General features: G+C 39.1%; 1 protein-coding gene across 6 annotated transcripts in view; it reads right to left on the reverse strand.

Moving 5' to 3' along the window:
• The window catches only part of NR3C2 (nuclear receptor subfamily 3 group C member 2), a 440,591-nt gene that overhangs the window by 135,043 nt on the left and 288,654 nt on the right, over positions 1–16,894 (reverse strand). For all 6 annotated transcript variants that reach the window (XM_027513408.1, XM_027513404.1, XM_027513407.1 and 3 more), the window contains one exon: positions 3,813–3,929. In XM_027513408.1, the coding sequence (XP_027369209.1) occupies positions 3,813–3,929 (117 nt within the window). The remainder of the gene's footprint in view (positions 1–3,812; positions 3,930–16,894) is intronic.

The following is a 16,894-nucleotide window of genomic DNA, read 5'->3' on the forward strand; positions in this document are numbered from 1 at the left end:
AGCAGTGTGTGCACTTGAAACTCAGATGGCAGACTTTACAAAAACTGATTTTGAGTTTATTTTCTGACCCATAGCTGTACCCTGGTGCCATTTAGATTTTAAGTTGCTGATATCTTGCCAGATTTTTGTTCACAGGCTTCAGAAGGTGATCTTTTGCATCACATTTGCAATAATTGGGATGTCAGACAAGAGAGCAGAAACTCAGACCAGGAGAACAGAGATCCAAGATGTAGCTTCATCGTTTCACTGGCTGTGGCGTCTTGGGGCACATTTCTTAATTCCCCTGGACATCACTGACACGTGGGGCAGTCACGTCCCTCAGATCATGCGTGAAAAGTACTATGGAACACGCAGTGAGTGATCACTCCAGAGACATGTACTGAGTGGTCACTCTACACTGACTTATTTACTTCTCACTACAGCCTGGGAGGTAGGTATGCTGATCAAGGTGAGTTGAAGGAAACAGGGGCATGGAAAGGTGGCAGCCTGCCTTTGAGGTTACAGGCCAGGAAGCGGCAGATCAAGGGGTCTCACCGTGCACTGTGGCTCCAGAGCCTGCCCTGTGGACCAGCATGGGCTGCTCTGGCTGAGGTCAGGACACCCACGAGGCTCTCCTCTTGATTCCCAAGGGTTGCTCTGCTCTACGTGTAGCCACATTCCTCCCCAGGCCTAACTCGTCAGCCAGTTGGTTCATTCATCAGAGAATGAAGTCTCTTTGTCTTTTATTTACTGGAATATAATTGCTTTACAATGTTGTATTGATATCCTGTACAGTGGAGTGAATCAGCTATATATATCCATATGTCCCCTCCCTCCTGAGCCTCCCGTCCACCGTCCTTGCCATCCGACCCATCTGTGTCATCACAGAGCACTGAGTTGAGCTTCCTGTGCTATACAACATGTTCCCACTAGCTACCTATTTCGTACACAATAGTGTATATGTTATTGTTGTTCAGACGCCCAGTTGTGTCCGACTCTTTGTGATCCCATGAACTATAGCACGCCAGGCTGCCCTCTCTCTCACCATCTCCCAAAGTTTGCTCAAGTTCATGTCCATTGCATCGGTAATGCCATCCAGCCATCTCATGCTCTGATGCCCTCTTCTTCTTCTGTCCTCAATCTTTCACAGCATCCGGGACTTTTCCAATGAGTCAACTGTTTGCATCACGTGACCAAAATACTGGAGCTTCAGCTTCAGCATCAATCTTTCCAATGAGTCTTCAGGGTTGATTTCTTTTAAGATTGACTGGTTTGATCTTGCAGTCCAAGGGACTCTCAGGAGTCTTCTCCAGCACCACAGTTCGAAGGCATCAATTCTTTGGTGCTCTGCCTTCTTTATGGTCCAGCTCTCAGAAACATACATGACCACTGGGAAGACCATAGCCTTGACTATATGGACCTTGACTATATGGAGATCATGTATATAGGTCAATCCTAATCTCCCAATTTGTCCCACCCTCCCCTTTCCCCTGTGTCTACACGTCTGTTATTCATGTCTGCATCTCTATTCCTGCCCTGCAAATAGGTTCATCTGTACCAAAAAGACATATGTACCCTGACGTTCACTGCAGCACTATTAAAGCCAGGACATGGAAGCAAGTTAAATGTCCATCAACAGATGAATGGATAAAAAAGACTTGGTACATATATATAATAGGATATTACTCAGCCATAAAAAGGAATGAAATTGGGTCATTTGTTGTGATGTGGATGGACCTAGAGTCTGTCATATAGAGAGAAGTCAGAAGGAGAAAAACAAATATCATATACTAACGCATATCTATGGAATCTAGAAAAATGTGCTTCTTTTTTGGATTACTTTCTTTTAAGTAGGTAACTGGAGTACACAAAAGATACATTAATCCAATGCAAAACTCAAAAGCACAGAAGAATAGACAGTGACAATTTTCCTTCCTATCCTTGTCTCCCAGCTATCCGCTCTTTTCTACTAAGCTAACCACCATTTCTGGCTTCTTGTATATCATTCCAGAAATGTGGTATACAATATATATGTATTCTTTTTTGAAAGCAGATATACTACGTGTAATATACAAATCATACTATTTTGCAACTTGATTTTTTCACTAAAGAGTAGTTTTGATAATCAGCCCATATAGAGCTCCCTTTATTCTTATTAGTGTCTGAAGAGTATTCTGCAATTTATTTAATCAATTTTGAACAGATAAATAGTTAGTGTATGCCTGATGTTTAACAAGGCTACGCTGGACATATTATGCATATATCACTTCTTACATTGCCAGAACATACTTAGGATAAATTCCTAAAAGTGGAATTGGTGAGTCAAAGGGTATGTGACTTTTTAACATTTAATTGAAATAGCTAAATTGCTCTCCATAGGGGTTATATCAATTTCTACTTCCACCTAAAATGCACGAGATTAACATTTATTTTCACTTTTATTTCTATACTCAAACAATATATTAGAAAAATGTTTTCTCTTTGCCATTTGTAAGAAATTATATCTCACATTTTAAATTTACATTTCTCTTACTGGGTTTAGATTGAGAATCTTTTCATGTGTTTCAAGAACCAACTGCATTTCTTTTATTATTCTTTTACCTATGAATATTTTATTCATATTCTTATTCAGTCTCATTTTTCTAATGAGTTGGTTTCTTTATCTTATGAAATTAGAGAAGTGCTTTATCTACGTGAGAAATAAACCCTTTGTCTATAAGCTGCAAGTATTTTCCCCCAGTTTTTTTTATTTGTCTTTGTGATGACATTTGGTTTATAAGTAGGGTTTATTTTCTCAATTCTTTTCTCTTATAGCTTCTGGGTTTATTTCATAATTAAAAAGTATAAAATAATATTCCACTTGTAGAATATTAAAAAAATCCTTTAGTACTTCTGTATTATATTTCAAAGTTTAAATCTTTGAAAGAGCAGAATTTATCTTGGAGGATCATAAGAATTCGGATTTCACTTTCTTGTTTCCTAGTTGTCATAATAATTCCTATCAACTAATCTATCCTTTCCTCACTGATCTGAAATGCCAACTTTATTATAAACAAACTTCTCACATTATTTGAATTCATTTCTTGACTTTCTGCTGATCTGACAATCAATAAACAAATACACGGATCATGTTAATTACTGTAGCTGTCACATGCTTTACCATGGGGCAGAGCCAGTGGTCCTCATTATATACCCCATTTCCAGAGTTTCGCTGGCTGTTCTTTAAGAACTTAGAATCACCAAGTGGTATTTTTGTTAGACTTCTGTTATATTCATAAACTAACTTAGAGGAAACTGACATCTTCAGGATGTTGAATCTTCCCATCCATGGATGTTGTATACTTCTGTGCTACAAGTCTTTATCTCCCCGACTCTTTTGCTGAACTTCTAGAACATTAAACATTTTTTTCATACAGGCCTTCCTTTCCTACATTTACTCCTAGAGTTAGCAATATATTCCTATCTGGCTAACAGCAGCACAAGTAGGTTTTACTTCTAAACACACATGGTAATGAAAACTATTAGCTACAGTTTTGTACAAAATGTCATTCATTTTTGTTTTGGCTTTGTTTATGCACCCAGTTCTTGAAACCTTAGCAAACTCAAGAGTTGCAAACTTCACTATGACCATAGCCACATAACAGACTTGTTTTTAACTCTTTCTAAGAAATATTTTTCTCCTAAAATGTTTTAGCACGAATATAGAACTTACTAGATTTTTAAAAATCTTTGCTTCATGTTAGCTTCACCTTCAATTTTGGGAGTACACAGAGTCTAGTAGTGTTACATTGCATATTAACAGTTCTTATTAAACTAATACCCACAGACCTTACCTCCTAAATTCATTCCAGCTTGAAGACACTTCTGAAGTCTGCACGCAGGACAATTCTTCCGCCGAATCTTATCAATTATGCAGTCATTTCTTCCCGCACACAAATAGTTGTGTTGCCCTGAATAAAATAATAAAGAGTAATTGTTAAAATAAAGACTACTATATTAATATAAAATACTAATACGTATAATCAGATAATTAAACATCCTCTTTCCTGCCTTAAAATCTCTTTGTCAAAAAAAGTAGAAGAGAAACATGATCTGCAAATACTATAGGCACAGGAATGGTCAGCTGAATACAGGTGAGACTTCAGGTTGCAGATGATAAGCTTAAAACTACGTTTACTTCCAACAGGTTTCCAAAGAAACAGAGCTGCACTCCCCACTGTTTGACTTCATTAGCATGCTTCCTTTCAGGAGATGGCGCACATTTCACCCAGACATCACCCAGCACCAAACTAAACAAAGGCCTTGCTTCAGCTTTTTTAAAAAGTGTAGTTTATTGAAGTATAGTTGATTTACAATGTTGTGTTAGTTTTAAGTGTACAGCAAAGTGATTCAGCTATAAATCTATATACATTCTTTTCCCCATCTTTTCCATTATGGTTTATCACCGGATACTGAATATAGCTCTCTGTGCCATGCAGCAGACCTTGTTGTTCATCCTTCCTACATATACCAGTTTACATCTGCTCATCCCAAACTCCCAGCTGCTGCTGCTGTTTCAGCTGCTCTGCCTGCTCCCATTTATACATGTCATTCCAACGGGAAGACTTTCAAATCATTTAACTAGAAATGTAGAACAATTTCATTTTGCAAGTCAAACTGGCACCAAAATAATTCAGATGTGGAATATGCTTAGAGGGTGGCATCTACTGGAAAAATGCTAAACTGTACCCTAGCTCTATTATTCATTTACATATCCAAATTAATATACTGTATTTACTGAACCTCCACTAGAGATCAGCTCTGTTAGAGGCAGCAACGCAAAAGACCAAAGTTTCCACTCTTATGACCTTTTAATGAGGGAAAGAGAGTCAACAGATAGGGTAATTGGGGACAATGGTCAACTGCTGGACAGTAACAGATGCTCAGGAGAAAAACGAGGGCATAGAACGTGGTGGAGGTGAGGAGGGTGTTGACATTTTAGAAAGAATGGAGGGAAAACCCCACTGGAAAGCAACTTTAAAATAAAGGTCTAAAGCAAAGGAAGGTGCTACCTGTGTGGACATCTTGGGGAGAAAATACGGTACGGTGGAGGGAAAAGCAAATGAGGGTTGACAGGGGCGCAAGGGCACCTGGCAGGTTTAAGGAACAGCCAAGTGTGAAAGTGGACAGAGTCAGTGAACATTACGAGGGGATGAGGAAAAAGAGCAAACCTCAGTCAGCCCATGTAAGGCCTTATCAATCGTGTTCAAGACGTCGACTCAGTGAGATGGGAACCACTAGTTTCCAGGGCTTTGAGATGAGATGTGACTTGATGTGACTCATGTTTAATAGGACTGTTCTGGCCACTGTGTAAGAAGCCGACTGAAGTGGACTGAGCACAGGATCAGAGGGAATGGGTAGCAGGCTGTCCCTGTACTTCAGGGGAAGATGATGGGGGAGTAGCGATGAGAAGTGCTCAGGTCCAAGATACACTCTGAAGGCAGGGCTGCTGGAATCTGCTGAGAGGTCTGAGAACAAGGGGATCTAAAGAGGCAGTAAGACTCTTGGGCTGAACAAACAGAAAAATGGAACTGCTGTAAATTCAAATGAGGCAGACAGTTAAGAGCCATGGCTTAGGGGGAATTACTCTGGCTTGGTCTTGGACATGCTAAGAGGTATGTCAGTGGAAGTATGGGGTGGAATAGGGGACAGTTAGATACAGAGACCTGGAGCTCAGGAGCGGTCTGGGCTGCAGATGTAATCAGCTTGTGGTCATTATTTTAAGCCATGAGACTGGATGAGACCATATGGAGACTGGAAAGGGAAGAGGTGTGAGGACTGAGTCATGGGTCTCTGAAAACATGCAGACTAAGCAAAGTGAGTCTCAGTGATGACTGTGAAGCAGGAAACAGGTTCCAAAACCCCCTCTTCAACCCAGTACCATCACATTCCCTTGGTTGATAATTACTAAGTAAATTACAGGAAGTACTCAATAAATATAATGTGTATTGCTAATGGTATTAAAATAATTTAATCTAGAGCTCATTCTCGGTAACATTATGGTAAATTTTAGTAATGACGATCACAATAAAAGAACAGTAATAGAATAGGGAAATCTATCAAAGGGAAGAAATCAAACTCCATCATTATAATAATCTAATGACCTCTTAAAAAACTGAAAGGCTCTTAGTCACTATAGGTAGGTGTAGATAATTACAAAAAGGCAATCAATACCCACAGGAAAGACTAGAACCAATTAATATAACATTTCACAACGCTGCACACCATCTTAAGAAGTTACCATAAAAATAAAATTTTAAGGCCTATTATAGCACTATTTTAGTTGTCGTATAACAACCCTACGACGTAGGTAAGGCAGTTATCACTGCTATTGTTCCCAAGAAGAAACTCATACTAGAACTGATCAGGTGACCTCCCCAAAAGGTGGAACTGGAAGCAGAATTCGGACCATGCTGCTGTGTCTCAAGGTCAGTCTTTTCTAAATGTCGATTTTGAAATATAATTTACTGGTGGTCCAACAGGATGCTGAATGCTCTTTGGAAAGAATAAGCAAAGGAACATTATTTGAATGAGGCATACTTTACTTTGTCACCCAGTATTTCCACTGGCAATCAGCATTGTGTGCCTTTTTTTGTGGTGTGAAATTAAAGACAAACTCAGAAATTTCACCTCTAATGTACATTGAACTGAATAAACTTCAGTGCCCAAAAAAACAACTAAATGTAACTTTGGTTTCAATTCAACAGTTATTTATTGGGAACCTATTATGTGTACAAGGCCATAAAACATTTGCATAAGGGGCTGGGGTGGTCTATGGTTCCTTCCATTTCTGAGAATCCATGATAAAATATGACAAAGTCTCTTAGCGGTAAGCATACAATAATGCATAAGAAATGGCCACTGTCCAATGCACACACTAGAAAACTTCTCTTTCTGAGTGTTCAAAAACAGACTTCTAAGAGTTAGGATTGTACTACGGGGATTTCTTTTTAATGAACACCTTTTAAAAATTCATGTTACTGTAAGAGCTGCAAAAAATGTCCTTCCACATACACTGAATTATTGTATCTGGTTTCTACCAGTTAGTAGAAACCAGAAATTGGTCACAATCACCAATTCATCTCCCATCCGAACAGGATGGGAGAGTTCAAAGGCCAGCTGTGGGAATGCCGTACTAGTTTTATCTGTCATTTGTGTTTTTACATCTGTAAACATGAAAGATTTGAATCACACCTACACAAATAGGCAATATGTATCCCGTCCAGTAATCTATATTGATAAAATAAACAATCAAAAAACCACAATGAAAATAAGAGATTGCATTTAGAAGACTTAAAAAACTTTTGATCATGTCTTTAAAAAAACACTGTGCTCTCCTGGTATAAAAATAGCTAATCCAGAATAAGTCATAACCCAGGCTTTCGAAGGTAAGTAATTTTCTACTACAATGTTAACATAGGCTGGACAGTGGAGGCTTTGAATGAAACTCATTTTATTCAGCAGGTGATGAGATTCTTGCTTACAGGATGTGAAGTCCACAGGTGTATTTTACAAATATTAATCTGAAGGTTATGTCTTAAGGAGATAGAACAGAAGTAGCAGACACTACCACTTTCAACTGGAGGTTCTCTGAGATGGCCTCTGTGCAAGTTAATAGCTCTATTTTAGTCAGAATATATAGCCACAGGAATAATCCTATGGATAAAAAATGTTAGCGGTAAAGGAAACAAAGATTTCTCATTCCACTTACATGTCCATTAGGGGAAGAATTTCAGTTTTAGTAGCAGAATAACTTGAATCAGATAAATCTCCTGCTGCTGCTGCTGCTAAGTTGCTTCAGTTGTGTCCGACTCTGTGTGACCCCTTGGATGGCAGCCCACCAGGCTCCCCCGTCCCTGGGATTTTCCAGGCAAGAGCACTGGAGGGGGTTGCCATTTCCTTCTCCAATGCATGAAAGTGAAAAGTGAAAGTGAAGTCGCTCAGTCGTGTCCGACTCCTAGCGACCCCATGCACTGCAGCCTATCAGGCTCCTCCGTCCATGGGATTTTCCAGTTAAGAGTCTGCCTGTAATTCAGGAGATGCAGGAGATGTGGGTTCGATCCCTGGGTCAGGAAGATCCCCTGGAGAAGGAAACGGCAACCCACTCCAGTACTCTTGCCTGGGAAATCCCATGGGCAGAGGAGCCTTGTAGGGCTACAGTCCATGGGGTTGCAAAGAGTCACACATGACTTAGCAACCAAACCACAAAAATTGAAAATGGATAGACAGTCCAGAAAGAAGGGGATATCATGAGGTGTGGATATATTAACTCCTCTCAAATTTTCAGCTGACCTCTGAATTGAGCATGAGACTCCAAAGAGTCAAAAGGTGAAAGAATTTAATGCTTTAAACAGTTAAGCAGGGTATTTTAGTTACTATCAATCACAAGGAGAAAGAGTTTGAATCTCACTAAATTAGAAGGACTCAATCTTTCCATTTCCTTAGGCTTTCCATTGAAATTCTAGAAGGTCCCTGCCTTAGGAGGAAACAATGTATCCCAGGATTAAGGCATTAATTTTAGGGTTAAAGGTATAACAAAAACAGATCATCCCTAAAAAATCATACAGCAAAGGCCCTGTAAGTTCAAAATGTTCTGTCAGTAATTTGACTACTAGATTAAAATGCAATATTCTTCAGAGAAATATAACAGAACCTGGAGTCTCCAGAATGTCTAGAATACAATAATAATTACTAGAAAAATACAAACCAGAGTCAAAAGAAAACTGAGTCAGTAGAAACAGACTCACAGATGATCCAGAGTATGAAACTAGCAGATAAGGATTTTAAAATTGATATTTTAGACAGCACAAGAAAATAAGAAAAAAAGAAAAGAAAGAAATGGGAATTCTCAGAAGAGATTTTGACACTATAAAAACAAACTGAAATCAAAGAACTGTAAAATATACTATTGAGGACAAAACATTTTGGGTTGAAATTAACAATATATTGGACACAAAAATCAGTGAAATTAAAGACATATAAATAAATTATAAAAATTAAAGCACAAAGAGAAAAGAATTAAAAGCTAAAAGAACAAGGTACTTGTGGCCTATGTGGTGGCATTAAGTAATTTAACATACTTGTAGTAGCAGTCCCAGAAAGAGAATACGTCAGAAAATAATATATAGAAATTTCCAAATTGACTAAAACAACAATTTTAGCAAATGCCCCAAGAGATAAATACAAAGAAAACCGCTAAGGTACAACATAGTTAAATTGCTGAAAACAAATATAAAAAAATTTTTAAAGCAGCCAGAACAAAGCAAAAAATAAATAAATAAATAAATAAACAATTACAGTATGTAAAGGGGAATAGAGGTAAGAGTAAAAACTGATTCTTTGTAACAATCAAGGCCAGATAGCAACATACAATTATTTTAAAATTCAGTAGCACCAGTGAAAACATTTCTCAAAATGAAGGTAAAATAAAGACATTTTTGGATAAACTGAAGTGAAGATAATTGGCTGATAATAGAATCACATTATAAGAAATAAAAAAGAAAGTTCTATGCTAAAGGGAAATGATATCAGAGAGAAATTTGAAATCTGGATGTACAGGAAAGAATTAGAAATGAAGGACAGCTAAATTTTAGAGAAATGTTCTTTCTTTTCTTAAATTCAAAAGTCAAATGACTGTTTAAAACAAAGTAAATGTGTATTATGGGATTTATAAAATGTATATAAGTGAAATATCTAAAAGCATAGTACAGAGTACAGGAAAAGATATACATGAAATTTTACTGCTCTAAGTTTCTTACACTGTACTTGAAATGGCATAAATTATTCAGGGTAGACTATGATAAGTTAAGAGTACATCTTGTAATCCCTCAAGCAATGATTTTCTTGCTCTGGACAAGCAGCATCAGCATTACCTAATAATTTATCAGAAATTAAAATCCATAAACCCAATTTCAGACCTGCTGGTTCAGAAATTTTGGAGTGGGACCTAGAAATCTGTGTTTTATGTAACTCTTCATGTGATTCTGATGTATATTAATGTTTGAGAAATACTACCCTAAGCAGCCAGCAGAATAAAAACACCAAGTATAGTTTAAGGGACAATAAAGATATAAAATGGCATACTAAAGATACTCAACCCAGAAAGGACAGAAAAGAAAAAACAGAGGAACAAGTAAAGGAGGAAAACACAAAGAAACACTCAGGTAAGAGAGAGAAGTTCAAGTGCAGAAACAGTTACACTAAATATAAATGGTTTAAACACTCCAGTTAAAAGTCAAAGATGGGAGACTGAATTTTTTTAAAAAGACAGTACTTAAGCATGTATTATGATGCATTTTAAATAGAAAAGTACATATAGGGTGAATGTTAAAAAAAAGGAAAATATATATACAATGAAAAAATGTAAGCATAAGAAAGCTGATGTGGCTTCATTAAAGTCAGACAAAGTAGACTTCAAGAGAAAAGTATCACAAAAGATAAAAACTACCACTCATAGTTATTAAGCTGGGATACAAGCAGCCCTAATATCAACGCACTTAACAACAGAGTTTCAAAATTCATCAGGTGAAAATTGTCACCTGGAGAAGGAAATGGCAACCCACACCAGTATCCTTGCCTGGAGAATCCCATGGATGGAGGAGCCTGGTAGGCTACAGTCCATGGGGTTGCAAAGAGTCGAACACAACTGAGAGACTTTTTACTTTTATTTTTTAAACTATATAACATCCAGCTAAAGACTGGCAGGCAGGTATTCTTTCTGCCCCCTTCTGATGTCTATGTCAGAAGCCTTCTCTATCTCCTTTATACTTTAATAAACCTTTATTACACACACACACACAAAAGAAAATTGTCAGGATTAAGGCAGATAAAGGTTAGTCCAAAATCATAGTTGGAGGTTTAAAAACCCCTCTCTCAGCAATTGATAGAATAACCACTATGTAGAAAATTAGTGAGGATATGGGAGATTTTCAAACATCTTGGATCAATTAACACTTAGGCACATAACTGAACAATACACATGTTTTTTTCAAGTATACAAGAAGTATTCACTGAGACATACATAGTCTAAGCTATAAAACAAATTTAAAATTCTGAAAGGATTGAAATCATGTACAATATATTTGCTGGCCACAAAAGGAACCAAATTAGAAATCACACAACAAAATGATATATAGACAAGTCCCATATTTGATAATTAAGCAACATACTTCAAAAAATTGATGGGTCAATGAAGAAATCACAAGTGAAATTAGCAAAGATTTCAAAATGAATGATAACGAAAACATAAAACTTATTAAATACATTTAAGCAGTCCTTGTAGAACTTTTAGCTTCATATACTTAGTCTAAGAAAGGAGAAGGGTTTAAAATTGATGACTGAAGATTCTAGCTTAAAAAACTAGAAAAAATAAAAACTAAAAGCAAATCAAATAGAAGGAGTAAAATTATAGTATAGAGATCAATGAGAAAGAAAAAACCAAGAGAGAAAAATAAACCAAGCTAAAAGTTGGGTTTTGGTACAGATCAATCAGGCATCAGCAGACAGGCTGGGAATTCTGTTCCCTGTGGCCCCAGGCTGACGGGAACAGCCAGCACAGTGAGTGCTGGGAGTCAGGGCAGACGAGCTGCCGAGTCTGACCTAGGAAACCCACCGATCCAGCCTAGAGTGGGCAACTCACCCTTCACTGCTCAGATTTAGTCCAATGACCCCACTCAAGCACAAGGGAGACTAGAATTGTAAGCTTACCTCTTGTCAGAACTCGAACAGCTAGAAACAAATGAGGAACCTCACTGAAGACTACCTCCATAAAGGGAGAAGAGAACATAAGATTCAACCTTTTATTACTTCCTCTCAGAAGTATTAAACTACTTAAATTATTGCTTTTTGAGGGACAAATTTTAATGGATGAAGGTGAGGGCCCTTTCTATAAATAGCTAAACTTTTCAAAACATTATTGAGAAGCTACCAGCAACTAATGTATTTTTTAGGAAAGAAATCAACATCTCTGGCTATTTTAATAAAGAATATAATCCAGTGACCACTCCACCCCTAAGCCTAGAAACCCATAACCTATTTTGTCAATGTCAGTACCCTAATAATATCCATACATATTCAAGAATCCGTACCCCCCAAAATGGAAGGCAAATAAATTAAAGCTTAGAGGGGATCATTTTTTCCTCATAAAAATTTAGGGAAAGTTTGGTCTAGCTACCTGGTAGCAAGCACTGTAACCGATACTCCAAAGGGAAAAAAATGCATATTTTCACAACACAGAGAGAAATAAAAGCTTAAAATAAATGGGATATGATTGAAAAATTCCAAAATATTCCTTTAAAGTAAAACTTTTACACAAACGGGCTAAGCATCCATCCGCAGGCACTAAGGCACTCTCGGAGAAACACTATGGAGTATTAGTCTACAAACTGATTGAGAAAGTAGAGATACGGTACAAAGAGTATCCTGCCTGACAAACAGAACTTTTACGTTCTTTTGGAATGTTGTATATAGACACAAACCTGCAGTAATGACCTACTGGCTTACAACGCGCTGGTTTACAAAAGACCCATATAATACACGCATCATTTCTGTCCCATCTCCAGCACCATATTCACATATAACAATTTAGAGGGGAAGTCTACGCACGTAAGAGTTTAGAAAAAGACCTCGGAGGGCTCGCAAGAAGGCAGTAGAGGATTCTGTGAAAGGCAGAAACAGCTTAAAGCAGGGTCAGAATCCCAAGCCAGAGACATGTGCCTTCTTGGTGTCCTAAGTTTTAAATACTTTTACTGTAAGGCTCACATCACCGTCCACTGACATTGATTCAGTTCAGTTCAGTTGCTCAGTCGTGTCCAACTCTGCGACCCCATGAATTGCAGCACGCCAGGCCTCCCTGTCCATCACCAACTCCCGGAGTTCACTCAGACTCACGTCCATTGAGTCAGTGATACCATCCAGCCGTCTCATCCTCTGTCGTCCCTTTCTGCTCCTGCCCCCAATCCTGACACTGGTTAGGCTGCCTTAAATTATAGCCATTGCAGAGTCATTTAGATGTAAAAGCATCTTGTTTAAGAAAACGATTCTGTCCAGCAGGGCTCAGGGAACTTCAGTCACTCATCCATCTCTTGTACCAGTTCAAGGTACCTCCTGCCTGAGGGAGTGGTTACTTTTAGGAGAAAAGGAAGCCATTCTTGAAAATAGAAAGCTGCCAAGGTTAGAGTAAATTTGGATGGGGCACCAGGAAGATTAGTTAGTACAATATTAATTTACAGGGAAACAAGTACTCATATCAAAGGGGAAATACAGACTTAAAAAAAACAAAATCCCGTATCGTGCATCAGAGGGATGGTATGGGGAGGGAGGAGGGTACGAGGGTTCAGGATGGGGAACACATGTATACCTGTGGCGGATTCATTTTGATATTTGGCAAAACTAATACAATTATGTAAAGTTTAAAAATAAAATTAAATTAAAAAAAATAAAATAAAAAACAACAACAACAACAAAAAACAAAATCCCAAACAACCAAACTTGAGTTCCAAAATTTTAAAAAGTATCAATTTTCCTGTTTTTTCAACTATGATATTGCTTTTAATTGCAGAATAATTCTGCTTTTTTCAACAATGACATTGCTTTTAACATTGCTTAAATTTTATTCTTTAAAAAGTTACCCAACCCAATACAGTGTCTTTTAAAACTGTCAATTACTTTGAAATCAAGAAACAAATTTTTGTTATACTTGGGCTGATCCCCTATGAGAAAATACAGATTGTATAACACAGGGATCTTGTCTCAAAGCATCAATAATGCTAGAATGGAAAAGGTGGAAACATGGAAGGCAGCAAGGAAAAGACCCAGGGGGAAGGGATGACTTTGTAACCAGATACCCCTGGATACCAATCCCACCTCAGTCAATAGGGAACTATGAGCTTCTTTGCCAAAAACAGTTGAATGGCTCTGAACCTCAGTTTCCTGATCTATGAAATGGGCACAGTAATGCCTACTTTATAGATTGTTGTACTAAGCCACTCAGTTGTGTCCAATTCTTTTGCAACCCCATGGACTGTAACAGTCCATTAGGCTCCTCTGTCCATGGAATTCTCCAGGTAAGAATACTGGAGTAGGTTGCCATTTCCTCCTCTAGGTGATCTCCTGCGTCTCTTACCTCTCCAGCACTGGCAGGCAGGTTCTTTACCACCAGCACCATCTGGGAAGCCCTACTAGGTTGCTGGATGGATTCAAATTAATATACATAAACAAGAAGTGCAATGCCTGGCCTGAGGTAAGGACTTAGAATAAAAAGGTGATAGTTATCATCCATCATTCATTTGGTTAGCTCAGTCTTTCAAAAAAAAAAAAATGGTATGAGAAATTCCAAAGAACAAACACAGTCAAATCTTAATTAAATATAAGAAAAGGATTTCCTGTTGGAAGCAAATATGACCACTGAATTAGGAAGGCTTCTAGATGAAAAGTGTCCACTTGAGACTGGACAAATACTACTCAGCTCTGATCTCATCTTCAAGCCTGAAAGTTTTCTAAAGGCTGGCTGTGAGAATGGAGAACTATATCCTTTAAGGTTAGTTCAGTTCAGTTCAGTCACTCAGTCGTGTCCTTTAAGGTCAGCACAGGACAAAAAGCCAGGACTTTCTGAGCTGTCTGCAACTCAGCTAAGAATTCTAGAGTAGTGCTTCAAACTGTAAGAGCTGTGTAAGATGCTGGAACGCTGTAGCTCCCTTGAATTATTGTTCCTCATCTCCCCTGCCTGTTTCCTGTTACGACTTAATACCCAAACAGTAGGCACACATATTCGGGGGCAGACGAAAGGTGAATCTGGGAGACTGAACTCCACTGTGCCTGGTAAGGATAGCAGATACTTAGCAGCAAGCAAACTGAGAACAGAAGACCCTCCAGTTCAGTTCAGTTCAGTCGCTCAGTCGTCTCCGACTCTTGGCCACCCCATGAACTGCAGCACCCGCTGTCCATCACCAACTCCCGGAGTTCACTCAAACTCATGTCCACTGAGTTGGTGATGCCATCCAACCATCTCATCCTCTGTTGTCCCCTTCTCCTCCTGCCCTCAATCTTTCCCAGCATCAGGGTCTTTTCAAATGAGTCAGCTCTTCACATAAGGTGGCCGAAGGATTGGAGTTTCAGCTTTAGCAACAGTCCTTCCAATGAACATCCAGGACTGATCTCCTTTAGGATGGACTGGTTGGATCTCCTTGAAGTCCAAGGGACTCTCAAGAGTCTTCTCCAACACCACACTTCAAAAGCATCAATTCCTCGGCGCTCAGCCTTCTTCACAGTCCAACTCTCACATCCATACATGACCAGAGGAAAAACCATAGCCTTGACTAGACGGACCTTTGTTGGCAAAGGAATGTCTCTGCTTTTGAATATGCTATCTAGGTTGGTCATAACTTTCCTTCCAAGGAGTAAGCATCTTTTAATTTCATGGCTACAGTCACCATTTGCAGTTATTTTGGAGCCCCCAAAAATAAAGACCCTTGCAAAGAGCAAAAAGAGGTTCTGGGATTGATTGATTTTATTGGAGTACAGTTGATTTCCAATGTCATGTCAGTTTCAGGTATACAGCAAAATGATTCAGTTATATGTACATATATTTATTTTTGAGATTCTTTCCCCTAGTAGGTTATTGCAAAATACTGAGTATAGCTCCCTGTACTATACAGTAGGTCCTTGTTAGTTATCTGCTTTATATATAGTAGTGTGTATATGTTAATCCCAAACTCCCCTTTGGAGATGGTAAGTTTGTTTTCTATGTCTGTGATTTAAAGTGAGTTCCCAGACGATGATTTAATTCCATTCAGCAGAGATAGCTAAACCAAGATATAAAGAAGCAACACATGGTCCATTTCTTCCAAGACCTTACTTTCTAAAGGCTGGGAAATTTTAAATGATTAAGAGGAATCATATGGTACTTCTGTGACTTTAAAGGCAGAAAAGATTATACCTGAATGGGTAGATGAGGAAGGTTTATAGAAGGAGAACGCATCTGACATAAGTCTTGAAGAATGTTGTGGGTCTGAAACATGGAGAGGACAGACATCAGGCCCCCCCAGCAAAGGATGAGCACAGGGAAGGCAGAGACACAACTTCATGTTCAGTGAGCAACTGCTCTGGCGGGTGGACGCCCAAGAGGGCAGGGGCTCAGAGGAGGAGCCGGCGGCATCTACACATGCCGGTGATGAGAGGACGACCCGGGGCTGGCAGTGCCCCTCGGGCTCCTGGGCCCTCTCTTGCGTTCTGGGGTTCAGACCCACATAAGCACGTACCTGTGGAATACCCAACCCCAACGCCCGACACTTTAAGCTTCACAACCCTACGACTCACACAGCCCCCCTCCAGCCTCCTCAAATCCTTATCCTTAAAGCTTCGACCAGTGGCCCCAATCAGGAGCCGCCTGGTTTACACCCCGCTCCCTGAGATCCTCACAAGATCCCCACAATCCTTCCCTCAAGCTTTCCTTGAATCCTCTCCATGTTCACCAGGACCTTTGCCCTTTTTCTCAGGCTCTTTTGGTTAAACTTCTGGAGTTTGGAGTCTTGCTTACTATTTGTATGACGTCAGACGAGTGACGCAACCTTTCTGTCCATCAGTTTCGTCCTTTGTTAAATGGGAATCATCTAGGTGTCTACCTCACGAGTTCCCCTGAGGACGAGTACACCACACGTGACACTGGGAATGGTCACAGGCCCCCAGTAAGGGCGCAATGACTGGTGGTAGCAGTTCAGTTCAGTTCAGTCGCTCAGTCGTGTCCAACTCTTTGCGACCCCATGAACTGCAGCACGCCAGGCCTCCCTGTCCATCACCAACTCCTGGAGTTTGCTCAAACTCATGTCCATTGAGTCAGTGAAGCCATCCAACCATCTCATCCTCTGTCGTCCCCTTCTCC

This window comes from Bos indicus x Bos taurus, chromosome 17, assembly GCF_003369695.1.
Source record: "Bos indicus x Bos taurus breed Angus x Brahman F1 hybrid chromosome 17, Bos_hybrid_MaternalHap_v2.0, whole genome shotgun sequence".
In the NCBI taxonomy this organism is placed as follows: domain Eukaryota; kingdom Metazoa; phylum Chordata; class Mammalia; order Artiodactyla; family Bovidae; genus Bos; species Bos indicus x Bos taurus.